The sequence below is a fragment of the Plecotus auritus genome, assembly GCF_963455305.1.
Source record: "Plecotus auritus genome assembly, chromosome: 4".
Classification (NCBI taxonomy): domain Eukaryota; kingdom Metazoa; phylum Chordata; class Mammalia; order Chiroptera; family Vespertilionidae; genus Plecotus; species Plecotus auritus.
The window spans coordinates 92746447-92773567 of NC_137775.1; the positions used below are offsets into that span (position 1 = coordinate 92746447).

The 27121-nt window shown below is 47.0% G+C and overlaps 3 protein-coding genes across 22 annotated transcripts in view; 1 reads left to right on the top strand and 2 right to left on the bottom strand.

The window, feature by feature from the left end:
• Positions 1-4069, bottom strand: part of NFYA (nuclear transcription factor Y subunit alpha) — a 35192-nt gene extending 31123 nt beyond the window's left edge. For 5 of the 16 annotated variants that reach the window (XM_080663241.1, XM_080663250.1, XM_080663253.1 and 2 more), the window contains exon 1: positions 3918-4021. The gene's annotated coding sequence lies outside the window, so the exon portion shown is untranslated. Of the gene's footprint in view, positions 1-3538; positions 3820-3917 lie in introns of those variants that run through there. The other 11 variants (XM_080663245.1, XM_080663243.1, XM_080663254.1 and 8 more) reach the window with 7 other exon arrangements.
• A 333-nt stretch (positions 4070-4402) lies between these two features.
• On the top strand, positions 4403-10499 carry OARD1 (O-acyl-ADP-ribose deacylase 1). 5 transcript variants are annotated; one of them, XM_080663263.1, is made up of 6 exons: positions 4403-4540; positions 5264-5343; positions 5666-5810; positions 6999-7057; positions 8060-8172; positions 9557-10499. In XM_080663263.1, the coding sequence occupies exons 2-6, from the start codon at positions 5305-5307 to the stop codon at positions 9657-9659; spliced, it is 459 nt and encodes a 152-aa protein (XP_080519389.1). In that variant the 5' UTR covers positions 4403-4540; positions 5264-5304; the 3' UTR covers positions 9660-10499. The 5 variants fall into 5 exon arrangements, with proteins under 5 accessions (XP_080519389.1, XP_080519388.1, XP_080519390.1 ...); XM_080663262.1 differs by having other exon boundaries at positions 4513-4666; XM_080663264.1 differs by having other exon boundaries at positions 4539-4682.
• On the bottom strand, positions 9878-26652 carry APOBEC2 (apolipoprotein B mRNA editing enzyme catalytic subunit 2). Its single transcript, XM_080663259.1, has 3 exons — positions 26346-26652; positions 16022-16585; positions 9878-12476 (listed from the first exon to the last, which is right to left on the bottom strand). Exons 1-2 carry the CDS (start codon positions 26474-26476, stop codon positions 16042-16044), a joined length of 675 nt encoding a protein of 224 aa, XP_080519385.1. The 5' UTR covers positions 26477-26652; the 3' UTR covers positions 9878-12476; positions 16022-16041.
• Positions 26653-27121: the final 469 nt, after the last annotated feature.

Consider the following 27121-nt stretch of genomic DNA (forward strand, 5'->3'; position numbering starts at 1 on the left):
GAGAATCAATGATTGGCTGCCTCCTGCATGCCCATTGGGAATCTGAGCAATTCAGGCATGTGCCCTGACCAGGAATTGAATCGTGACCTCCTGATTCATATGTCAACGCTCAACCACTGAGCTATCCTGGTCAGGTGATGAATACTTATCCTATCTAATAAAAGAGTAATATGCAAATTGACCGTCACTCCAAAACACAAGATAGCTGGCCCCATGTGGACACAAGATGGCCACCACAAGATGGCCTGCAGGGGAGGGCAGTTAGGGGTGACCAGGCCAGCAGAGGAGGGCAGTTGGGAGTGACCAGGCCAGCAGAGGAGGGCAGTTGGGGGAGACCAAGCCAGCAAGAGAGGGCAGTTGGGGGGGGGGACCCAGGCCTGCAGGGGAGGGCAGTTGCGGGGATGGGGGGGGAAGGCCTGCAGGGGAGAGCAGTTGGGGGGAGACCAAGCCTGCAGGAGAGGGCACTTAGGGGTGACCGGGCCAGCAGGGGAGGGCAGTTGGGGGAGACCAGGTCTGCAGGGGAGGGCAGTTGAGGGTGACCAGGCCGGCAGGGGAGGGCATTTAGGGGTGACCAGGCCCGCAGGGGAGGGCAGTTAGGGGTGACGGGGCCAGCAGGAGAGGGCAGTTGGGGGCGACCAGGCCTGCAGGGGAGGACAGTTAGGGCATTTGGGCCGGCCGGGGAGCAGTTAGGCTTCGATCAGGCTGGCAGGGGAGTGGTTAGGGGGTGATCAGGCTGGCAGGCAGAAGTGGTTAGGGGCAATCAGGCAGAGGCAGGCAAGTGGTTTGGAGCCAGCAGTCCTGGATTGTGAGAGGGATGTCCAACTGCCCATTTAGGCCCGATCCCACAGGGCCTAAACCAGCAGTTGGACATCCCCCGAGAGGTCTCGGATTGCAGAGGGTGCAGGCCAGGCTGAGGGACAACCCCCCCCCCCCCCCCGTGCACAAATTTCGTGCACTGGGCCTCTAGTCTTTTATAACATAAAACATACATTTTGTTATTTTCTATTTTATTATAAAAATTACCAGCATTAACCCACTAAATTGATTTTACAACTCAACAAATGGGCCCTGGTTCTTTGATAAAAGACTAGAACTAAGAGCTGTCCAGCTTCCTTATTGTTCAAGGTTTCTAGATTAGAATTCCTAATTTGCTCCTTTTCTCCACTAATGATGTATCATGTCCCAGACACTGTCCTAAAGGTTTTAGAAAAAGAAACTCTGACAAAGATTCTAACTTCAAAGAGTCTTTAAGTTTAGTAAAGGAGTAAAAATCTGTACTGGAATCTAAGAGACACAAAGTAATAAGGCAATCTGCAGGAGAGATTTCTTCTACTGGGGACAGATAAATCAAGGAAGACTTTAGGAAAACGTGGCATCTGACCTGGTGTTAAGTTCAAGAAAGAGTTATATGTGATGATGTGGGAAGGGGTGGAGTATTCCAAATGGAGAACCAACATAGTAACAAGGACACAAAAATTTCAGCATATGAACAGCAGACTAAAAGGCCCCATACCTCAAGTGAAAGATAGAGGCCAGACTACTGTCTCTCAAAATTCCAATTTCTTTTGTAGATAGGTGGGAGTTCCAGGTGTTTAGCAAAAAAGTAACCAGACAATAACTCTTTTAGAACAGCGGGTGGTCCATGAGGTCTGAAAGGTTGACAAACCGCTGTTTTAGAAAGTCTAGCAAGTGTATGGTGGTTTTAAAGTGACCATATAGTCCGGCTGGTGAGGGCACGAGCCTGGGTTTTGGGCTCCATCTCCAGTAGGGGGTGTGCAGGAGGCAGCCAATGGATGATTCTCATCATTGATGTTTCTATCTCTCTCTCCCTTCCTCTCTCTGAAGTCAATAAAAACATATTTTAAAAAAGTGATATGTTTTAAAAAAACATCTAAGACACACTGCACATCTATTAATGTGGATAAGAATTAAAGAACATTGGATTAGTTGTTTTCTGAAACCTACCAGTTGTATGACCTTAGTAAATGTGATTAGAAAAATGGGCATCATACTGAAGGCCTACTCTGTGTGCTAAGGACTGCACTAGGTGCTTCACATAAGTAAAACGTTTTCTTAAAGTCCTAGGGAAATCTCCCTTTCTTCCCCCAAAGAAGCCACTGTTATGGGACAGAACCCCACAAGTCAGAAACTTGTTTTCCCAATCTTAAACTCTCACCACTACTGCCTACTGCCCTATTCTGTCCCCTCACCCCCTTTCATATATTCTATTGATTTCTACAGAGAGGAAGGGAGAGGGATAGAGAGTTAGAAACATAGATGAGAGAGCAACATCGATCAGCTACCTCTTGCACACCCCCCCCCCCCCCCATGTACCTGCAACCAAGGTACATGCCCTTGACTGGAATCGAACCTGGGACCCCTCAGTCCACAGGCCGACGCTCTATCCACTGAGCCAAACCGGTTAGGGCCCCTCACCCCCTTTCAGACAGCACAGTTTAGTGTCTCTGCCCATGCTCTTCTTTCTTGTCAGAAGAAATCCGATCATCCAGGCCAATCAAAAGGGTGGCTATATTAAGCTTTCCAGAAGGCTGTTGGTAGCTCACACATTAGTACTGTACTTCACCAAAAGAAACTTGGCCCCGTTATATCACTTACCATTAGGTATTAATTAGTTGTTCACCTGTCAATCTCCACTAGGCAGGGAAGATTCTTATTTACATCTACCCTCTCCTTCCCCATCAAATATACTGATGCCTGGTACATACTACTGTTTTATACTTGGTTGTCAACAGAGATTTCTTCTTACCCTAAAACCCAACAATATCTGCTGGAAAAAACACACGTTAATATGGAATTGGAAAGCATATTAGAAAAAATAAACCAAGAGTAGCTGTGGGTTGGAGCTAAGAAGTCAAGCCTGACAAGTTCAAAGTGACACAGAAAGCTGAAAGAAAAACGAATGTACATTGTCAAGGCAGAAAGAGTTCACGAGGTAGAACTAACAGTATGAAAAGCAAGTTGTGCAGCCTCCGGGAAAAGAAATGCGAAGGGCTAGCAATCTTCTAAGAGTGAGATTCCAGGCACCGAGTGGGCTGGCCTTAGCGCCCGGGCAAGAAAGGGGAGACCGCTTGGTCGGGCTCCAAGACTGAGGTGTGCGGTACTGCCCCAGCGAGCGCGGCGGGGAGAGGAAATGACGAGCCAAAAGGGGGTGGTAACGGCGCCAGCCCGGGTCCCCGAGTCGAGCCTGATGGAAGGAGGGGCCCGGCAGAGCTGGGAGAGTGGGCGCACTAACCGACTCCCCAGCCCCGGGAAACGGTGAGGGCGACCCCGCCGGCGCCGAGGCGGGCCGGCCCCCTCTTCCCGCCGCACGTAGGGGCCCCGTGGCGGCGACGCGAGTCTTCCCCAGGCCCCCTGCCGACCCCGGAGGGCGGCGGATTGCCACGGCTCCCGGAGGCCTGGGGGACGCGAGCCCCGAGGGGGCAGGTTCCCGTCCCGAGGGCCGGAGCGCGGAGAGTACAAGGACGGGCTTCGGTGTGAGGCCGGAACGACCCGGAGAAAACAACCGAGGCGTGCGCACCTGAGTGTAGAAACATTCATGACAGGCAAGCCCGTCACTCCCGAGCCTGAGCCCTGAGAACCTCAGCCTAAGGGTCGGGGGAACCCGGACGCATCCCCATCTGGCACTGGCACCCTGCAAGGGACAGGACCCCGAGGTGCCTGCCCCTGGGGGCCCCATCCCCGCGCGGGGCAGCCCTCTGAAGGCCTCGGCCGGGAGTGCCCCGCGGCGCTCGTAGGGTCTAGGCCGGGGCCGCCAGCTGGGGCCCCGCTCGGCTAGGTTCAGCTCGACTCCCCGGGCTCGACGGGAGCCTGGGCCTTTCCTGAGTGGTCAGCGAGACCCGCCAATCCGGGCGCTGGGGCCGGCTCTGGGCCGCTGGATATTGGCTCCTTATACTAACCGTGCCTCGCTCCCCCGGTTCGCTGCCCGCGCTGATTGGCTCCACTACCGGACTCCGAAACCCAATCAGAGGCTCCAGCCACCGCTGCCGCCGCCACTGCCGCTGCCTCGCAAAATGGCGAACCTGAACAAAGGGGAATCGGGCCTCCCTCCAACCGCCTCCGCGCAGGCGCTTCTGAAACCACGCCCCCTAACACCTTGCTCTGGGCACGCCCCACCCCTGTTGAAGGAGCACTGCGCAGGCGTCCTTGAAGCCACGCCCACTTTCCGGAATAGCTACCCCTCCCTACGGAAAAAATACGCTGGCGTCTTCTAGATGCGCCAGTCCCTTCGACTAGTACACTGCCCTGGACATATTACTACGCAGGCGCTAACTAGCTCGTTTGCCAACTTCCCACCCCTTTCTTTGCGGCCTCGAGAGGCACACCCCTTGGGCTAATGCGCAAGCGCCGTTCCTTCCCGCTCGTGCTGGCGGTCTCGTTACGCATGCTCGGGTGGCGGCGGGAGACTGCACGGTATTTACCGCCGGAAGTTCGGCGGCCATCACCAAAGAGTGCTGGTTGGGCTAGCTAGCTAGAGGGGCTCGTTCCCGCGTCGCTCCCAGGTGGTGGGCGGCCATCTTAGGTGCGTACTCTCAAGGGCTGTGGCGGGATTGGTTCCGCGTCTGGTCTCGTCGGCTGTTCCCAACCTACCAGGGCCGGGTCTGGAGCCCTTCCCCGCGGGGCGGGACCTCCTAACGGCCGACTTCAGGTGAAGGGTAACCCCAGTACGTTGAGGCTTAGAGCGAGCTTCCTCGCTCCTTCCCACGGGACCCAAGGACAGACTGTGCACCCTCGCTGACCCGCTGTAGGGTAGGAGACAGAGGGTGGGAGGTTTCTCTAGGCACCTGCCTACTCCCCCAGAAGAGAGGAGTGAGCCTGGAGAGGCCGCCTTCCCTCTCCTTCCTGCGCGGAGCAGTACACTCCCCCTGCGCGTACACTCCCTAGTTGCGGCGCGAAGTCCCTCCTTTTTTCTTAGGCCAAACCCACCGAGTTTCGGGGCTGTCCTAGGTCCGCCGGGCGCTGGGAAAGGCGGAGGCGTGTCTTAGGGCCGCCTTTTCTTGGAGGGCGGGGCTGGCACCCCGAGAAAGCGCGAAATGCGAGCGATGCACAGCTGCCGTCAACCTAAGGCATTTCCCTCTTCCCGGCCCCAGGAGTCTTGTATTTATTTCCTACTGGCTGAACGGTGTCACATTCAGTGATATAAGTTGGGGGTGGGGGAGGAGGAAATAAGTGGGTGGTCAGGGCGATCTGAATATAATATATTCAGGCTGCCTAAGCATTTTTCTTTACTTTTCCCTCCTCATAGCTGAAGAAATATTTAAATTCTGGAGATAGCAACTCGGTATCATGGCCGGCAGCCCTAATGAAGATGCAGAAGGAAGCAGAGTGCGTAATAACCATTAACTTACGGTGAACTGAAATTCAGAATAATTGAGGTCAAAAACATAAATACTTTTTAATGAAAACAGTTATTGAATTGTCTTTCTTTTTTCGCTAGCTGATTTATTTTAGAAAGGCTAATACAACCTAGAGTCAGAGACCAGCCATCACTTTACTTTGATATATGCTTTAATTCGTGTGGTTAACTGCTTAAATTCTAAGGATTTGGCTTTTAATCAAGAAGGTGGGTAGGGGTGGTGGATACTGTAAAGGAAACCAAGTATTTTTCTGCATCTAATAAAACATTTTCCCCATTTGCACGTTTTAGATCACCTATGTGAAAGGAGACCTTTTTGCATGCCCCAAAACAGACTCTCTAGCCCACTGTATCAGTGAGGATTGTCGGATGGGCGCTGGGATAGCTGTCCTTTTCAAGAAGAAATTTGGAGGGGTGCAGGAACTGTTAAATCAACGTGAGTTTTTTTTTAATATATATTTTTATTGATTTCAGAGAGGAAGGAAGAGGGGGAGAGAGACAGAAACATCAATGATGAGTCATTGATTGGCTGCCTCCTGCACGACCCCCTCGAGCTGGCAGCATGTGCCCTTGACCGGAATCCAACCTGGGACCCTTCAGTCCACAGGCCGATGCTCTATCCACTGAGCCAAACCGGGTAGGGCTCAACGTGAGATTTGAAAACAGTTTAACTCTTATTCCCTGGCTGGAGCATCTTTTGACCTCCTGTTACACTCATTAAACAAGATATACATGTAAAGAGGAGGTTCCTAACCACTGAGTACTTTTATTGTACTCATCAGCTTAAGTTTTTTCTCCACAAAAATAGTCTCTAGTTTGGGTCCTTATTACGCCAAGCTTGAATTCTTGTAAAAGTTTCTATTCTTTTCTTCCTCTACTATAAAGCTCTATTGATAATGCTCCACTTCTCTGGAAACCTTAATTATTCTGAAGTGCTTAGCAAAATCCAGTTATTAGTTTGGCATTCAAGAGTCTCTGTTTACCCGTACTGTATTTAGGAGTTTAGAATCCTTCTTCCATACCCTTCCTATCATTTCCTGCCAGTGATTTAAAACCAGAGGTGTGTATTTAGAGTCATGTGGAGCTTCTGAAGCAGTTGCTCAGACCACAGTCTAGTCTTATTCAATCACCTTCTCCACCAGTGATTCTGATCCCAGCCTTCAAAAAAGCAATTTTTTGCTGCTTTGTATTGTAGTTATATATGAACATGACACTTTTTCTTGATGGAAAGCTTATAATTAGAAACTTTTTTGTACACTTACATTCCCCATAATGCACATTAGCTCTTTGTATGTAAAAGTGAACACATTTGGCAAAGGAAGAATGCTGTATATTCTAAAATATTTCTAGGCAGTAGACAAAGTTTTTAAGTGAACAGTAAGGGTGTACTTGAAAATAGGAGCAGGACAGGAGATGGGTATGAGGAAAATGGTCGAGAAAACATGATTAAGAAAGCTGGATGCTTAGGAATACAGTATTTAGGAAGGCTGATAAGGGAGCAAAGTGTTCATAGGAGACAATAGGTTTAGGTAAACCAATCTAAAGATTTTTTTTTAAATCTAAGAATGGAGATCAGTGTTTTGATTTTCATTTTTCTTTCTACTATTAAATAACTTTTTCTTAGAAAAGAAATCTGGAGAAGTGGCTGTTCTGAAGAGAGATGGGCGATACATATATTACTTGGTAAGATGGGGCCTATTCTCAATATGTTCTAAGGACTGGTGAACAGATAGGCTGCACTGAATTTGTGTTGATCATGATAGTCCATTCTAGACAACTAAACATGTCAAAAAGCTTCTGATCTCATGCCAACTCAGGTCCAGAGGTGAGGCTGTGTGGAGCTCCGGGTTAGAAAAGAAGCATCTTAGCTCCATGGGAAGGAGTACTGTGACATCTTCCAAAGGCCTGTGTTCTAAGACTTGGAAAAGTTAGGAATGCCTCTCATACTTGAATTCCTTCCTCCTCATAGTGAGATAGAAAAACGATGTCTTGAGACAGATTGCCCAAAGCAGTTTTTCATTCTTTCCTATCAGATGCACTCAGCTGCTTTCCTGCCTGCTGCCTCTTTGGGAGTCTTCCCTGTCCACATGGTCTTCAGCCCCAGAAAGAGTGTGGCTTCTTGGTGATGGTGCTGGGTGACTTACAGCCAGCACACTAAGAGCTTGGTTTGGACAGCACACTAAGTGGTGTCATGTCTTTGAATGCTGTCTTTAAGGCTGCTGGGACTTCAGTATTATTTGGAGTATTACCAGTTTGTCTCTGTTCTTTTATAGAGAAACAAAAAGCTAGCAAGCATAGTTTCTAAGTAAATAGACTTAGGACATTTTTGGGTGGTATGGGTTCTTGTTACAGATAAGCAGCTTATCTCTTGGAAGTGGCACAAAGACTTTCACCTACTTTGCTTAAAAACAATACACAATAGGCACAGCCTGTTAACCTCCTGGGCTTGAGAGAAGGAAAGATTATTACCTGGCAGTGTCTGAATTTCTCAGGCCCTATTTAGTTGATTTTCCTGAAGGCTTCCCATAACTGCAAGGGACAGTATGACATTTGTCATCCGTGCTTTAGACTGTTCTGTAAAAATACACTTTTTGTTTTAATTATCAGGATGTTGGGAGATGTGATGGCTTCTCTTTGGCTATCATTTTGGACTAATAGAAGTTTGAATTCTTTCTTTGTACTCAGATTACAAAGAAAAGGGCTTCACACAAGCCAACTTACGAAAACTTACAGAAGAGTTTAGAGGCCATGAAGTCCCATTGTCTGAAGAATGGAGTCACAGACCTCTCCATGCCCAGGCAAGGAAATCCAGGGCCCTAAGTGAAGACTTGATTGGTGGGGTTTAGACAAATGACTTAAAAGCTTAATCCAAAATACAGACTTAATTTAAAGGTGGACAAATTTCAAAACTTTAAAAATATCACCAGGGAACCAGTTGTCAGACCTTAGGCCAAAGCATACCCATTTCTTAGCTTGGGTTGAATGACTTGGAGCTGGTCATTAAAACCCACACCTGCCTCAACCTATGTAGTAGGGAGGAATCATTGTTCAGTCACATTTGTTAAATTTCTAGAATCCTCTGCCTGAATCTTAGCTTCTATTCCTGAAGCAGTATAAGCTTAAGAACCAAGACAGAGCAATTGTGATTTTCCTCTGGGCCACTTCAGGTGTCCCAAACTTGTTAATCCTGTGCAAAAAAAGCTGTTAAGAATCTCTACCTTTTAAACTGCCTGCTTGTTGATGGTCACCTTGGGCAGTAGCCAGAGGATATATCCCTGATGTAATGTTTTAGACACTACCTATTGGGAACTTAAGGAATGACATTGGTTCTTTTTTTCAGTAGGCCCTTTGTATCCTTTTCAGGAAATAAGCTTGGGTTCACCTCTCTGTCAGTCTAGTTTTGAGTCAGTGCTGACCATACATGCAGGTTTATTTCAAGCTCTAAGTTAAGTGACTACAGGATCCCTCATCTTACACTGGTCTTTAATATACTTAAGGATTATGTATCATAAACTTTTTAAAATCACAATATTTTTCAGGGACTTAATCATCACATTACATGCGATTAGCATTTTAAAGCCTTTCTCCACCCCCCCACCCCCCCGGAGATGTTGAGGATCAATAAAGTAACATCTTAGAAGAAAAGTGCTAGGTAATAGAGTTTTGTGGGTCAATAAAGGTTTTTCACCAGGGTGTTGCAAAGAACTGAATTGCAGTCAGCTTGACATTTCTCAGCATTGCATCTTGATTTCTTTTTTTGCAGAGATCCTGTCCTTTGTCTTCTTTTTCTTTTATCTTGCTTAACTTTCCATGATCATAAGTGTATTTTTAAAATGCCAGTCTTTCCCCATTCTCCCACAGCTAGTTTTCATCAGTAGACATAGATGAATAGTGTTTGTCCCATGTCACAGCAGTTATACATTGCTAAATGTTGCTTGAAACAATGGGGAAGTGGTAACAAGTAGGTAAAAGAGAAGTGACAGCTGTGGGATGTTGGTGCTGTCAGGAACAGCCTTGGGTGACTCACAACAGGTATTCTAAGTTCCGCCATGGCTGCCTATAGTGTGAGGTCAGATAAAATTTGTTCTTATGCTCTGGGTGAATGCAGCCTAAAGGAAGAGAGAATGATTGATTTCCTCGATACCTTCATTGCAACCAACGGAGATGTTTTATCTTTTTCAGGATTGGGTGTGGTCTTGATCGTCTGCAATGGGAAAATGTATCCACAATAATTGAGGAGGTGTTTGAGGCAACAGACATCAGAATTACTGTGTACACACTCTGACAGATGAGCATTTTGGATGTGTCCATGTTTTCCTGTGTCATTCCTACTGGGCCATAGGACTGGGCAAACTGACTTTAAAAATGATCAGAGGGAAGTTTCATGTGAAATTTTCTGTGTCAACAGGCCATGCTTGGGTTTCTGTATTCCCATGATTGGACTGGGACTCTGAAGGAGGGATTGCTTGGGAAATGTTGCTGTGATTTTTTTTCTTTTCTTTTCAGGAAGGTAGGTAATAGCCTGATAATATTAGGCAGGGAACCAGGTGTTGGGCCCTATGATCCTTTTTTGCCCCAGGATGCTACCTAATTTGTTTGGCTTGCCACTAGGTGGCAGCATTGATTCTACTTCTCTGCTGTTTAAGAGAAATTTTAGGAAGAATGAACATTTCAGTTAATTTTGCATCTTTTGTCATTTGTGCATTTACTTTGTATTATCCTTATGTCCTCAAATTCATTCTAGAAGAATTTTGAGGTGTGTTTCTTTCGTTGTTGAAATTACAAAAATGGGTTTTTGCATTGTTAACAAGGAATTTGTGGGGGGAAAAGTGGGAAAATAAATATCTTCTTGGGCTACAGCGAGGTTCTGTACACATGTTTGTGTTATTCTGGACTTGGATAATGGAGGATTCACCTACAACTTAATTTGGAAAAATCAGAGAGGGGTCCAGTGGGAAGGCAGCAAGGTGAAAAACAATGGACAGCATCTATGGGTCAGCTTACTGGAAAGGCAGGATTTTAGATTCCACTCATGGTGAGCTCTTCTGTTCACTACATAGTTTGTGATTGAACCTTTCTGAATTCAGTCATGAAATAATGTATGGTAAATGCTTGGCAAAGTGCTTATTGAAGAGTAATGACTCATTGTTCTCAACAAAATCCATATGAATCTTCAAAAAAAGACTCACTTCCAAAAAAACTTCTGTTTTGGTAGTAGGGGGGCTAGGGAAGATGGCCAGGTTTCTTTGTTTTTAAGCTCCAGAGGACAGTAAGGTATAACCAGCTGGGATGGAGAGCAGTAAATATTAATCCTCTTCTTAAGCTAAGAAAGCAGCACTTTGTCTACTCTTGTTTTTGTGTGGGAGAAGAAAGTTCATGAGTTTAGCCAGTAGTTCACTATCAGAGGTATTGGGAAAACTAGTGGAGTTTTCATCTCTTGTTCCACCCCCCACCCCCTCCCACCACTCCCCCTGCCCCCTGTTATGAGTTAAAACAGCCAGACCTACTATTGATTTTTCTCCCTTGAGTGAATTCTGGGCCTTCATAGGACTTGCTTTCTCAAGTGTACAAGAAGTGGATTTTAAAATGTGCTTGTTGAAACAGCAGGAGAGCACTGGTTAAATATAACCTTTGTACTTTAGACTTTTGTTCTTATCACATTGCAGCCTGATATGAGGCAGCAGTTTAAAAAAGTATTTCACATCTTTTGTACCTCTGTGTGGAACAGACAAGTTCTCCATGTAGTTGGGGTGGGGTAGTGCAGGAGCAAGTTCATGATCAAACTTTTAGACTAAGGCTTTTCTTAAAGAAGCTTTGCTTCTGTTCATTATTAGTAGTAAAATTGAGGGGGAAAGAAGGGAAGGAATATCTCAATACACAAAACTGAAAATGAAAACGGGAAGAGAAAACTTAGAATTAAAATATTTTGCTAACTATGCACATAAATCTTAACACTTGGGTCAAAACATTGCTGCTTCTACACAGGACAATTTTTTCTCATGGAGTAAGACCCTTCATGATTCTTTTAACAAAGCTTAGTTTTGTGGAGAACTGGCAGTAGTGGAATTCCTGGACTCAGCAGGGATGTGATAAAATCTTTTGTTATTTGTAGATAGTCTTGGGGTCAAATTCCAATGACTTATCACGCTCAGAGCCTGGAGAAAGGCATTGCCTGATAATCAGAATGAGCACATTATTCCTGGAAAACTAGTTAGAGTTTGGCAACTACCCAACAATTCATATGAGAAATTTTACTTCTACATAGGACTAAAATCTTTTAAGAAATGAGACTTCAACGACATCCTGCCATCACCATCAAGTACCACATGTTGACTCCTCATATTGTGTATCTGAACATTAAAATCCTACTCACCTCTAATTAAGAGGCTAATTACTTATTATTGGCTCTTGGGACATGGATATTTTATAAGTATTTCCCATGCCTTTTGTTTCACCCTCCACTAAGGAATCTTGGAAGGAAATATTTTATGAAAGTCAAGACCAGAATGAGAAGTCTACATGGGAGAGTTAGTATCCTGTGTTGCCTAGACAGGTCCTGGTTTAAGCTTCCCTCCCACTTAAAATGTGGCTTAAAATGTAGCCTGGGAAATTCCTATTCCTGGGACTTCATCACTGTCCATAGTTAACTTCTAAATGTCCAAGTTTCTTTAAAAACCTGGTCACAGAAAAACCACACCACTTTTATTATTGCTGCTTTTCTTTCTTTTTTTTAAAAAAAGACCAACTTAACATAAATGCATTTCTGGACATATTTAAGAAATCTGCACAGATCTTGGGTCTGAGGCTCTTTGCCTTAAGCAGCCCATTTGGGGGAATAATTAGGACCCTCAGACCCATGATACCTGGTGCCCATATATGTTTGCTATTTCTTCTTGCAACTCTCTTTCCCAAGAGCAGCCTTAGAGAGCGAGGCACAGCTAAAATGATTTATAGCATGAGAAGTATATTTTGAGTCCTTAGAGGGCCTTGTGCAGTGGGATTGGTTGGTGTTAAATGTTGTCCAGCTCCAAGTGGTATTAGGAAGTCAGGCATGTCCCAGATGGCCATACATGTCACTGCCATCTCTTAGCAGCAGGCAGACCTTGAGAAAACAGAAAACATGTTACTGAGAGCCGTGCTGGCCCCAAACAATGAAAAATTTTATTTTTTAATTACGTTTTCTGTGTGCCTTCCCCAAGGCCCGGAATTTCTCCATTGTGTCCTGTGACTTCCGGTTTACGCAGGGTTGGATTTGTTCCATTCATGTTTGGTATGGTTCACACAGAAAAACCCCAGAAGAGATCTGCTTTAACTCTGTTCTTTTGAGTTGAATATATGGCTAAATCCTAGTCTGTCATTTTTTAAAAAGATGGAATAAGAAATATGAGGAAATTTTTCTTTAGCAAATGCCTATTTCTTGGGAGTATTTTAGTTACTATTTAGTTTTAGTATTTCATGCCATTTTTTAAAAAACTTAGTACATTTTAACCTTTTCCTTCAGGAACATGAGCAACTCAAGTAGAGTACAGGGAAGCATGTTAATAATGGGTCCAGATAATATAGGTATGTCCACTAATGGAAAGAGGCTTATAATGTGGAAAATGTCCAATAATATTTTATTAAGAATAATTTGACTTAGAAATGGACTTTTTCCATCAAACTGATTTACCTATTTTACTTCTGTTTAGATTAGCATAAGGTACAACCCTCAATTATCTAAAATTAATAACTCTATTTAATCCTCCCTGAAATGCTTAATTTTTATAGCAGACTTAGCTATCTCATTTGACTTAATCGGGGAAAACAACGACAACATACACAAATCCCTGAGGACTTGCTAGTTAGGCAGCTGGAAGAAGTGGCCCATGACTCTGAAAAATGTGTAAGAAGTATACTAGGGTTAAAAATTAAGCTACTAGTCTTTCTGTAGAATCTATGTAGGGTTTATAATCCTCCTATCTAATAAAGAGGGAATATGCTAATTGACCATCACTCTATCACAAAGATGGCTGAATCCACAGCTGAGGCCAAGTTTCCATAAGGAGCCTTAACGAGCAATCAGCAGGTACCTGAGGCTCCGCCCTCCCCCACCCCCATGGGGCTTGACAGGGGACCTCAGGCTGCGCCCCCCCCCCCCCCCGCATCAGGCTGGGGGACCTCAGGCTGCACCCTCCACCCCAGTGCCAGGCCAGGGGACCTGAGGCCATGCCCCCCCCCACCCAGCAGGGCTTGACAGGGGACCTCAAGGTGTGCTTCCTGTCCTGGTGCTGGGCTAAGGGGCCTCAGGCTGCTCCCCCCACTTGGTGGGGCTTGACAGGGGACTCAGGTCGCACCCCCTGCCCCAGCACCAGGCCAGGGGACCTGAGGCTGTGCTCCCCTGCCTGGCTGGGCTTGACAGGGGACCTCAGGCCATGCCCCCCACCCAGCGGGGCTTGACAGGGGACCTCAAGGTGCACCCCCAGTGCTGGGTCGGGGGAACTCAGGCCACACCCCAACCCAGTGGGACTTGACGGGGGATCTGAGGCTGCGCCCCCCTGCCGGTGGGGCTTGATGGGGGACCTGAGGCTGCAGTCCCCTCCCGGTGCTGGGCCGGGGGACCTGAGGCTGCGCCCCCGCCCCCGCCTGGTGGGGCTTGACGGGGAACCTCAGGCCATGCCCCCTACCAAGTGGGGCTTGACAGGGGAATCTCAGGCCATATCCCCCACCTGGCGGGGCTTGACGGAGGACCTCAAGGCACACCCCCCACCCAGGTCTGGGCTGGGAGACCTCAGGCCACCCCCCTCCCATCCTGGCACTGGGCCAGGGGACCTGAAGCCATGCCCCCTACCCGGCAGGGCTTGACAAGGGTGGGACTGACCGGGTCTGGATCTAGCCCAAAGGGGGGGCGGTGGGTGGCCAGGTCTGGGTCTCAAGCAATTTCACCCTGAGGTGCATGTGGGTGGGCGGGGACTTGACTCTGGGTCCCATGGTGAGCCCCAGACTCTGACAGGAGGAAGGTTTTCATATACATTTTACTAATTTCCTTTCATCTCTGACACTTCTATTATAGAGAAAGGGCAAATAGCAATATTAAATTATTTCCTCTAATTAATCCCCTTTTAATGTGCACGAATTTTGTGCACCAGGTCACTAGTTACCCTAATAAAATCTTCAAGGAATTTAAAAGCTAATTTTGTATCTTCAGAGGTCACTCTTAGAAATCTGATTGTATTACTACTGAAAGTGGTGTCTTATTTTATATGCGAAGAGTACCACGTGACATTACCTGACCATAGTATCACTGAATTCAATGAATGGATCCTGTTTTTTGTAAGAAATGGCTGAAAATAGTCTTTATGGATTGGCGAATGCTCATCTGGAGCAGCGGTTGCCAACCTTTCAGACCTCATGGACCCCGGGATAGCGATCACTGGTCTGGAGGATGACCAGGCACCCTGAGTGCATGTCTAATAGCAAACACCTGCCAACATCAACCTCCAGAAATTGATATTTTCAAAACATGTTTATGAGGTGCATCTTAAGTATATGAACAGAGACACCAAAAATGAATAACTTCATAGAAGCATGCTTCTTTTGTGTTTTAGTAATACGTTATTCCAAAATTAAGGTTGCTTAAAGAGGGTGGTGAAGACCCATTCCCTGTTACTGGAGGACTTTGATCAGTAAGTCAGGCCTAGTAAAGGGACTTAGTCATACATAGCTTTGCTGTGGGAGCAATGTAGAATAGACCAAATTCACAAAAAAGATAGTAAAGAATTCTTTACCCTCTTTCCTGAGGGTAATTGGCCTGTTTCTGTAAGAGTCTAATTTACCCTCAGCAAGAAGCCAAATTGGCCTTAATTGTGTCCTAATTATTTGCTTAAATAGCTAATTTTTACCTCCAGTTTTCCTATCACATCTTGATATCTGTAGGAGGCTACTTCTGAGCGGCTGCCTAATTTACAAACATCTTTTTAACCCTTTAAACATCCCTGCACGGAAGAGCGTGTTGCTATATTATCCCCATCCCTGCATTCAGCATTTTTTCTGAGTTCTGCTGAGGTCTTTTCAACATTGGAAAAATGTTCTTGCATTATATTTTGACACAGCAAGTATTGGTCTCCCTCAAAGCAGAATCATTTGTTTGAAAACATGAAAGCTGCTCTGGCCAAAAATGGGGAATTTCAAAAGTATCAAAAATGAAAAAAAAAATTACCCCCAATAGAATGAAACACATGCTTTAGAGGAAAAAATGGAATGGTAGGATTGCAAATGGAGGTGGGAGCAAGGCATCTACATGACTAATTCTGGATACACGCCGATGGGGGCAATTTAGGGGATTGAAATATATTATAGGCTGTTTTCCAGTAGTAGGCTCTTACACCATCTAAACCTTGCTACAGAAAGTCATGTCTCACGAAAGCTTTCAGATTCCTGTCACCCCTACAATTCCATGTTATAAGGGAAAGTCAGTGTGATATAAGAGTAGGAGGGAAAAGGATTTAGGGAGAGGAATTTAGAGGAAATAAAAGGAGGCAGGATCTTTTAAAATGTTTTTACAGTCAACCCAAAGCAGAAAAGTCTTTCCCAAGGAAAATCTAACACCACTGGTTCCACCTGACCTCAAGCCTTCTGCCCAGTTAATGGAGTAATGGTGCCATGACTCACGTGAGGCTCAGCGCAGCCGCCTACTTCAGGATGTCGGCCAACTTTTCCTCGTAGTACAGGAAGTTCTCCTGAATGTCCTCCCAGGGCTCAAAGTTCTTGGATTCGCCCTCTTCCTGCTCCACAAAATTCTGCCAGATGTACTCGAAGTCCTGGGGCTTCATGATGCGCAGTCTGCAGCCAGCCTCCTTCAGCTTCTTCAGAGCAGCCTGGATCTCGGGCTCCTCCCACATGAAGAGGCGCCCCACCAGGATGAGCAGGCGCAGGTTCTTGGTCTTGCTAAGGGTTTTGACGATGCGGTCAGCGCAAGCTACGCAGGGGCTGGAGGACACGTACCAGGTGACGTTGTAGCGCAGGGCCGGGTCGAAGGTTGGCACGATGTTGTTGAAGAAGGCTTCCTCCGCGTGGGCAGTTGCATGCTCGTCCTCTAGGTATCCCCGGGATGCCTGCACTTGGCCTCCCTTGTCCTGCACCTCAATCACATAGCAGAGGAAGGTCTTGTTCCGCCCGGAACTGTACTCCACATTCCGGAACTGGAACTTGAAGTAGTTAACAGGCAGCCGCTCCCTGTGGGGTGGAGAAGACAAAGGGACAGGGAAGAAGAGAGAATGATGAGTTCTTTCTAGGGCCAGACCTCCTCAGGATGAGGGACAAAAAGGCATGAAAGCATCCCAAAGGGTTTCTCTAGAGAGGAAGGAGAATTTGGAATGAGGTGTGCATTCTGGTCACCCCATTAGAAAGGGTTCCAAACCCAACATTTGCTGTGCACAACACATGCCTACGTTCTAAGTCAATGTCTCTTTAACCTGGCTCTACATTAGAATCACCTAGAAGGCGCTGCACACAAAACCAGTTAAATCAGAACATCTGGGGGGTAGGAGGGACCAGGCATCAGCATATTAAAAAGCTCTCCAGATGATCCTAATTTGTGGCCAGGTTTGAAAAAACAGTGTTCAAATAGTAATTTTACAAAGTAGCAAGCATATACTAGTAAAATTTCTCACCACAGCAAGACAAAGATTTTGCAACATTTCATGCTTCATTCCTGCTCTCTGTCATTCATTATATCACATCTTCCCCATAGAATGGCCTACAGTTTGCAGTGCCATGCTCTCCTAGTGACTGTTTTTCAAGCCTGTCTTTTCCCTCAGGTGAAAGGAAGGTTGTCCTAGAATTTTTATCTTGGAGGCCACACTACCTAAGGGTATCTTGGTATGATTTAGCTTGTAAGATTTGGCACCTACCCTCCAGATGCTTATAACCTTGCAGCTAGATTCTAGCTAGGCAGGAGAAATGTAAATAAGACAGCTGCAAACAATAGAAAACTGCTAAAAATGAGTAGGTAGAGTGAAGGACATATGAAGGCTCTTGAAAGTTTAGCCTTGATTCACGAGGCAATAGAGAATCGTTACAGGTTCTTGAGTAACAAAAGACACAATAAATCGCTTCTCTTGGGCTAAGATCGAGGGTAGTATCTGTTCTTATCAGTTTAATATCGGATACGGCCTCTACCCAAGGATGATATACAGGCAGTCCTTGGGTTACGTCGGACTCAACGAACGTCGTTTTATGGTTACGTCAACATGTCAACATCTCCCATTTGTTTATAAAAAAAAAAGTTTCGTTACTTGGACGCATGTACATATGTGCTTTATGTTTTTTATTTCTTTACCACAAGTAAAGGTCAGGAATTGTTATCTTTTAAAATTTTTTTTACTCTTTCACTTCATTACTGCTGTGTATGTGCTCCACGTGAGTGACGTAGGTGCTTATGTAGGTGGGTTCCAACTTACGGAGAAAATCGCGTTATGTCACGCCGTAGGAACGGATCTCTGATGTAACCTGAGGACCTACTGTATTAAATGAAATTTTGGAGCAGGGAGGTGGAATAGAAGCTTGCTCCATCTATTCTGTTTATCTGTTGCAGTACTTCTGGAATGGTGTACAAAAAAGAAAAGAGAGAAAGACAGTAAAAGTCATGCCCACAGAAGAGGACTGTGGTGGCTTTAAGCAGACAGAATGAAGCTGGAGAAAGCCTGAAATAGAGACAGCCCACTTGGTGTCTGAGGAAACCAGACTTGGTGGTGAATATGTCCAGTGGCTTCAAGGGGAGATGGATGACGAGGAAAGGAGAGCAGCAGAAAAAGTGCAGTTTTTAAAAAATATATTTTTATTGGTTTCAGAGAGGAAGGGAAAGGGAGAGAGAGATAGAAACATCAATGATGAGAGAGAATCATTGATTGGCTGCCTCCTGCATGCCCCCTTACTGGGGATCGAGGCCACAACCCAGGCATGTGACCTCCTGGTTCATAGGTCGACACTCAACCATTGAGCCTCTGCAGCCAGGCTTTGAAAAGTTCAGTAGTAAGAAGAAGGGGAGAAAAGTGCAGACAGACTTCAAGAGAGGACATCGGAGTTGAAATTGTTTCTATGTTTATGTGTGGGGCGTGTTTTTCTAAAATAGGAAGATTTGTGCAGGTTTGAAGGTCAAGGAGGCTGTAACAGGAGAGCGTGAAAATGCCAGAGGGAGAGCAGGGGATGAGTAGCACCAGCTGGATAGGTTGAATGTTTTCTTTTTAAAAAATGTCATCTCTGGGGAGCATTTAAGATCTTGCTCCCCAGCAGATGTCATCAGTTTGGCTCAAATAAACTCATAACAATTCTCAAAATAAAAATAAAAACAAAAATGCAATGTCTCTGGCTGCCCCAGAAGATAACCAACAACTTCGCTGTTGCTTCTCTCCCTGCCTTCTGTTTCCCCAGAGAGGCTGCAGGGGAATCCCTGGCATCCCAGGGCCTTGGCTTGTTAGGGGTAAGCAGCAGGTGCCAAAGAGCTGAGTAAACCTGAGCTGTTGCCCTGCAGTGTTCCCTTCCTCCCATCACCAACTTTATTTTCCCCAAGTTTCCATGTCCCTTGCTGGCAAGTTAAGTTTCCACTTCAGAGATGGATGTGTTTGAGGACCCAGCCTCAGGGATTCCTTTGGGTGCTATACTTAGCTCTCTAAGCCCCCTCTGTCCCTTGTTGGATGTGTTTATTATTTACTTAATATTCTGGGAGAATGGATGACCTGATGCTGCCCCTCTCCTCTTTCAGCCCCTGCTGGGATTAGCTCTCCCTAATAAACTCACCCCACCAGAGCACTCCTGAACTTTGCGGTTGCTAAATGACCCCTTCTCTTCTAGAGTGGCTTTTCCCTTCCAAGAAGCACAGAGCTTACCTTTCTTGCCCAAATCCTTTTTTGCTCTTCAAGGCCTTTTGCCAGACCACCCCACCCCACTACACCCCACCCCAAGTCTAATCCAGAGCCACCTGATGATAGATTCTCAGAAGTCCTCACTTCATGTTGTCAATAAATTCTGCGACTTTAAGCAGAACAACATATAAGAAACCAATTTTACCATAGGCTAAGTGATATAAACAAGATTTAAGTTCCAATGGTATCTCATCAATGTTATAATAAAACATTGCTGAAAAGGACATGGTTATTGGAGGACCTGCTGTATTCATGACTTTGTGATTGGCTTGGGGGCTTCAGCAGTGGCTGTCAGTGGTCCCTTGGGTTTCCTTCTGGAACCCCCAGAAGTATTGCACCAACTTGGCCCAGTACAGCCCAGCCGAGAGTATGAATTTGGCCCAGCGTGCAATTGCCACTTGGCCCAATGGTCTGAGACTGCTGCTTTCTCAGCCTCTCTTAAGCTCTGGTGTTTTTTCCTCTTCCTTCCCTGGGCAAGGGGAGAGGTCGGAGAGAAATGTGAAACCCAAGGGAGAGGAGGAAAGTTCACTTCTATAAATATCATTTTCCAACCCCTCTGGCCAGCAGCCTCATGGTCTACCCTGCCCCTCAGCAGAGACAATAGAAAGACAAAATAGATGCCTCAGGGAAGGAAGTGCTTTCAAGGGGCAAAGGATAGTCAGGGAAGGTCTTGGCTCCCAGCCTTTCCTTTGGGCTTCCTCAGAGACTGGGTTTGCTTGGCTTCTCCTTTTTGGTCTTCTGGAAGGAGCATAAAGATTAAGTGATGTGCCCTGACCAGTTTGGCTCAGTGGATAGAGCGTCGGCCTGTGGACTGAAAGGTCCCAGGTTTGATTCCGGTCAAGGGCATGTACCTTGGTTGTGGGCACATCCCCAGTAGGGGGTGTGCAGGAGGCAGCTGATAGATGTTTCTCTCTCATCGATGTTTCTAACTCTCTATCCCTCTCCCTTCCTCTCTGTAAAAAATCAATAAAATATATTAAGAAAAAAAGATTAAGTGATGTTCTTTGGGAATTCCCACAGACTGAAAGAGCTGGGCCCTTTAGGGACACCAGGGGTACAGAGTTGGTAGAGCTCTGAAACTTCCCCAGGGAGCTAAGACAACATGATCATCTTGGGTGACATTACAGAATAGCAAAATAAACCAACACTATTATGCCCACTGGTAGAATTGGGACACTTCTTAAATTATCACAAACATTTTTTTCTAAGTAGTATGACATGCCTGTGGACCACATTTACTTATACTCTGAACCCCAGCAGATATGTTACTGCTAAAGTGGTGTGTGTGTGTGTGTGTGTGTGTGTGTGTGTGTGTTGGAGTGGTGGTCAGGAGAGAGATGCAGATGGTAGAATTTTTTACCTGGGCTCAGTTGCTTCTTCAGGCACAGAAACCAACAGCATTATTCCCACCCCAGCCTCTTTAAGTACCACTTTCTCATACTTTCTGCAGTCAAGGCCATTAACACTTCATCTGCTTAGACCCAGGCTACTGGACTGGGCATTGCAATTCTCTAGGCAGGAAACTGAGACTCCAGATATCTAGAAAAAATTGGGATGATGGTCTGCTCTGTGGAGGGGAAGGGATATGAGTAAATGTGTGTATATATACATATGTGTGCTTGTATACATATATACACATGTATGTATGTATGTATACATATATGTATATATACTAATATATATGTATACACATCCTATATAATAAAGAGGTAATATGCAAATTGACCCTCACACCCTCGTGTCACAAGATGGCCACCCCATGCCATCACAAGATGGCTGCCCCCACGTTGTCACAAAATGGCTGCCACAAGATGGCCACCTCACATCATCACAAGATGGCCAGCCCCACATTGTCACAAGATGGCTGCCCCCACATTGTCACAAGATGGCCAGCAGGGGAGGGCATTTGGGGGGACCAGGCCTGCAGGGGAGGGCAGATGGGGGTGATCGGGCCAGCAAGGGGGCAGTTAGGTGTCAATCAGGCCGGCAGAGAAGTGGTTAGGGGGCTATCAGGCAGAGTGGTTAGGGGCAATCAGGCAGCCAGGAAGGCTAATGGTTAGAAGCCAGCAGTCCCGGATTGTGAGAAGGATGTCCAACTGCCAGTTTAGGCCCGATAAACTGGCAGTCGGACATCCCCTAAGGGGTCCCAGATTGGAGAGGGTGCAGGCTGGGCTGAGGGACAACCTCCCTTCCCCAGTGCATGAATTTTGTGCACCGGGCCTCTATAATAATAAAAGCATAATATGCTAATTAGACCGGACGTCTTCTGGACGACCTTCTGGACGAAGCCACGGTGGAAGGGGCTGAGCCCCTTAAACAAATTTCATGCATTGGGCCGCTAGTGTGTGTGTCTGTGTGTGTGTGTGTGTGTGTGTGTGTGTGTGTGTGTATTCCCATGTTCACATTTAAAAACATTTGTGTTTCCTAAACAAAAATCTATACAGTGAAAAGAAGCAACCTGGAGGGCAGTAGATGCTGGTCTGAGATTAAATATTTGCTCCAAGATAATCCATGGAGGGGAAAGTCCACTCACTGGTAACTGAGTGTTGACTCATTTCATCTTTCTTTCACTAGACCTGCTCAAAAGAGGCAGAATTGCCAGTTTCAGGTTCCTTTTCCATTTTCAGATAACTTTCAAAGTGAATGCTAAAGTGGGCCTCAACTGAAGGAGGAGTGGAGAGAAGCTGAGAGTTGGAACAGACTGACTTCCTAGCGCTGAGAAGGGGTGTGGTGGGCTGCTTGCTCCTGATTGGCAGTTCTGGATAGGATTCTGACCAAGGCAGGCCCTGAGTCCACCCCTTTTCCCCGAGCAGCACCATCTTTACACTGAGCTCTGACCTTCCACTGTCCCGCATTGGAGAGGAGACCAGGGTGGTCAGAGTCAGTGCTTTCTTCTATTCTTTTTTTTTTTTTAATATTTTTATTGATTTCAGAGAGGAAGGGAGCGGGAGAGGGAGGTAGAAACATCAGTGATGAAAGAGAATCATTGATCGGCTGCCTCCTGCATGCCCCCTTACTGGGGATCGAACCTGCAACCCAGGAATGTGCCCTGACCAGGAATCAAATGGTGACCTCCTGGTTCATAGGTCTACACTGAACCACTGAACCATGCCATCCTGTCTTCTATTCTTTATGGACCGAATCTTCTCAGCATGCTCCAGAGTCCAGGGTAAGGGGTGAGGGGCTTGTGGCATTAACAATGGTATGAAGGCCCCTCACTCCTTGACTGTCCCTTTCCTCTGAACCCGGCCTTCTCCCATGGCCAGAGTAAACTACTGGAAGCTAAAGCAGTGTCTGGAAGGGAAATCATTGCATATGCTATTCATCTCTGTTCCATAATAACCCCTCTAATAGCAGGTTCAGCTTCATGCAAAATCATACACAAATAACTAGAGGCAAAGACAGACAAACAGGTGCCGCCAGGCTAAGCCACAGTCAGTCACCCATCTCTGGATGGAGAGAGGACACAACCAATCTTGGTGGCCCAGTGCTTCCTTAGAGCATGCTCAGTCCAGAGGCAGCCAGGCACCAGTGAAATCCTCTCTGGGCCTACCGTTGCTGGGTCTTCGTACATCCTGAATTTCTTTCCTCGAGAAGTTCCCCTGCAATTAATCCCCTATCCCAATGCCTGGCAGAGAGCCCAGCACACAATAGGTGCTCCTCATTGGTTCACTCTTCTATTCAAAAACAAGTATTTATTACCTATTAGGAGCTGGGTACTATTCTTGGTGCTAGGGACAAAGCAGTTACCAGTAAAAGGCAACATCCCTATCCTTATGCAAATTAAATAGTAGTGGAGGAAACGAGCAGCAAATAAATGATTCCTAATCAATAAATATTTGTTGACTATAAAAGACTCCTCTTTATGGTTTTTTTAGACACAGTGTTATTTGGAGTCAGACAGTCCTGGGGTGCACGCCCCATTCCATCCACTAGCTTTCAGCAAATTACTCATCCCTCCGAGGCTTGGTTTCCTCATCTGAAAGATAGGTTGAGTAACTGAACCCCTCAGGTTTTGAACAACTGCTGCCGCTCAAGAAATTAGACCTAGCATTGATGGGTGGGGCCTTTTTATGGCCTCAATTCTTATCCCTCAGAGCCCATCTTTAGCACTACCAACCTCTGCCCTTCTCTACTCTTCCTCTCACTTTCAGAGGCTTCTGTCTTTCAGTGGTGTGCTAGCTTAGCACCCAGCAAACTGAGAGAAAGTGAAAAGACCCTCATTTCTAACTTTGCTGACTTCTGTAAATACTTGCATTACTGCGATTTCAAGAACTTGGAGTTGGGAAGAGAAATGGCACAGTCGACTCTCAGCCAATGTGAGCTGGCAGGGGCCCACCACTACAGCTTTAGACCCCCTTCTCACACTTTCCTTCATGTTATTGATAACTAGAGGCCTGGTGCATGAATTTGTGCACCAGTGGTGTCCCTTGGCCTGACCAGCGGGATAGGGTGAAACTGGCTCTCCAACATCCCCCAAGGTGTCCTGGATTGTGAGAGGGCACAGGCCAGGCCAAGGGACCCCACTGGTGCACGATCAGGGCTGGGGAGGGACGCAGGAGGTTGGCCAGCCAGGGAGGGACTGCGGGAGGGCTCCAGGGTGTGTCCGGCCTGTCTTGCTCAGTCCTGATAGGCCAGACCCCAGCAGCAAGCTAAACTACCAGTTGGACCATCTGCCCCCTGGTGGTCAGTGTATGTCATAGCAACTGGTCAACCAGTTGACTATCTGGCCTCTGGTGGTCAGTGCACATCATAGCAAGCGGTTGAGAGGCCTTAGCATATCATTAGCATATTATGCTTTTATTGGTTGAACAGCCAACTGGTCGGCCAGACACTTAGCTTATTAGGCTTTTGTTATATAGGATGGTCTTAGGTCTGCTTCTATCCTGAGTGCCCTCTTCAAACCAGAATCATGACAAGCAGGATATCTCTCTCTATTCCTATCCAACACTCCTTTTTCACCTCAAACTGTTTGCTGAAAAGCCACCTGCTCTCTGCTAGTTTGTGATCCTTCTAAGGAGCAGTATGGACAGACCCACCCCTGTCAGAGTCCAGGCTAGGAGAGGACCTGCTTGGGACCCCTTTGACTCTAGGGCATCTGGAGAAGGAAGGAGAGGAAAGTCACTCCCTCATCCTGTCCCTGCATAGACATAGCCGCACCTCTGTGCTATTTTAAGCTGCCTGTTTACCCCCGGGGCCCAGGAGACAGCTCTCCACAGCTGTCACTTGTGGCCAGGAAACACTCAGGGCTCCACCTCCCCCCTGAGCTGCCCAGAAAGTGCCCGACCTGTGACCCTTTTTCTGAGCCACGGGTCAGGGAAAGCCTCTGAACCACGCTGCCCTGCAGATGGAGACAGGTGGAGCTCTGCTTGGTAAACCTGGAAACCAGAATGAATAAGACAACAGTGGAAAGGTCACTTGGCTGGAGTCAGATGACCTGCCACTTACTGGTTCTGAGGTCCTGGACAAGTCACTCAATCTCCCTCACTCAGTTTCCCTGTCTGAGAGTGGCAATACTATAACTCCCTCTCCTAGCACTGTGTTGAGGGTTGAATGAGCTCATGCATGTGAACGTTTGCCATGCTTATAAAGACCTGGACTGATGTAAGTTACGTGAGAGGACTTAACCCTTTAGGACCCGCCACCCTGGGACTCCAAAGCCTGTTTAACTCAACAAACACAGTCTGATTCTGTTCAGAGCCTACCCTGTCCCTATGTGGGAAGATCACAGCCTGCACAGAGTGGGCGCATGTGTGCTCATCTGCGTGACCTGGATAGCGTGCACCAACATGCCTAGGTGGCAGAAAAAGGGTCTCCTTCCATAGCGAGCTCCTGGAACCAAGGACTCCGCTGGCCTGTGGCTCTCGGCGGCCCCTATGTCTATATTCATCTGTGCCCGTTGCTTTTTTAATCCTTGGTTGAGGGCGGCTTTGGTTGGGCATGGGCAAACGCTCTACCCTGAACTCCTGCCTCTGGAATTAGGATGCTTTTCCCTCAGGTTCGCTTAGAAATTGGAGAATACCTGAGCTGGAAGGGAGCTTGGAAATCAGCTAGCATAACTTGCTCATGCTACTAATGAAAAAAATGGAGGCAGGACTGGAAAGCCACTTGCCAAGCTGAAAGAGGCAGGTCACATTGCCACTCAGGGATCCTTCTGCCCCTTGAAGGCGCCACGCCTCCACCCTTAGTGCGACCACTCCTCTGCCTGTGGGCACTGCTGGACCCCAGGGGAGGAAACCTTGGCTCAGGAGGAAATGTGATCCCACGTATCCCCCTCTTAGTTTTTGCTTAGAAACTTAGCAGGGTCTTCTCTTAAAGGGACACAGAGGGAAGAGGAGGAAGACCACTTGGTGCTATTCCTAGAGACGCACAATGTGGACAAGACAGAAGGACCCTGTAAGCAGCCCCTCTGTGAGGCCTCCTCATCCTTTGCTCTGGGTCCTAGTTCCTCCAGGCTGGGCTGTGGCTACAGGGGTGGGATCCCTCCTCTGTCCAGAAGCTCCTGGCCTAGGCTGTGTTATCTGTGCTGTGACCTGTTTCCTTGGGGGTAGAGGTGGACAGCCCTTGGGGAAACTCAGAAAAGACTGAATGAACAAGGACTAAACTGCTTCTCACTCAGGCCTGGGGAAGGATGATCCTGTTTTAGGATCTTCTCCTCCTGAGGGAGGCAGAGGAAAGAGGGAGACATGCAGATAGAGGAGAGGCCCACTCGGAAGCAGAGAGAAAGGAGGGAGGAGGCCCTATGACTGGGGCCACATTTAAATATGCCAGTGTCCTTACCAGGTTCCCTGGGACTGAACAGAGAGGAAGGTGATGTCCCAAGACCAGAAGGCCTCAGCGGTGGTTGCACTGCCTCTAAGGAACTCCTCCTACCTCCCCTGACTAGAGGGTCCCTGGTGTCACCCCAAGAAGCCAAGCGAGATTGCTGCTGTGTCCCCAACAGCCCCTACCTTGCACACCTGTGCACTCTCACAGTTTGACTCTGACCGCTGCTATTACTGTCCCAAATCCCCCAGCCTGTCCCCAGCCTGTGCTCCTCTAGGGAGGAGGACCCAGGCCACACCACCTCTCACCCTGTGACGATCTCAAAGGGGGGCAGCTCGATCAGCTCCTTCAGCTTCTCGGGGTCGTCCAGGTTCTCCAGATCCTCGCCATTCTGGGAGGCAGGTGCAGATGCCTCAGCGGCCTCTTCTTTCTGGGCCATGGCGGTGCTGTGGCTGGAGAGTCACTGAGAGAGAGGAGAGGAGGCGGTGTGGGCCAGGGCCTGGCAGCAAAGTCCCAAGCAGCTGTCAGCAGCTAAATCTGCTTGGATGACAGGCAGAGGCTGGCTGAGTGTGCTCACCCTGCTACAGCTACAGGCTTTATAAGCAGAGGCCATCTGCCCCTCCCCCAGGTCCTCTCCTATCTTTTTTTAATTGAGTGACAGAGGGCGCCAGGATGGGGAGGAATGGAAAATCTGGCCATGACTATCCCCTATTTATCAGTAGGCAAAGACAGGAAGCTGGCAGGTGGGGATGGCTTCACCTACTCTCTCTCCCCTCCCTGGCTGGCTGGCGTATGTATTCATATACAACCCCTCTGGTAAACACCATACTGTTGTCTGTGTCTATAAGGTTTTTCTTGTTTGTTTTTGGGGTTTTTTGCTTGTTTTTTTTTTTTTTTTCTTTTGTTGCTTTGTTTTATATTCCACATGAGTGAAATCATATGGTTCTTGTCCTTTTCTGTCTGACTTATTTCACTTAGCACGATACTCTCAAGATCCATCCATATTATTGCAATTGTCAGTATTTTATCTTTTCTTATGGCTGAATAGTATTCCATTGTATGTATGTACCACATCCTCTTCATC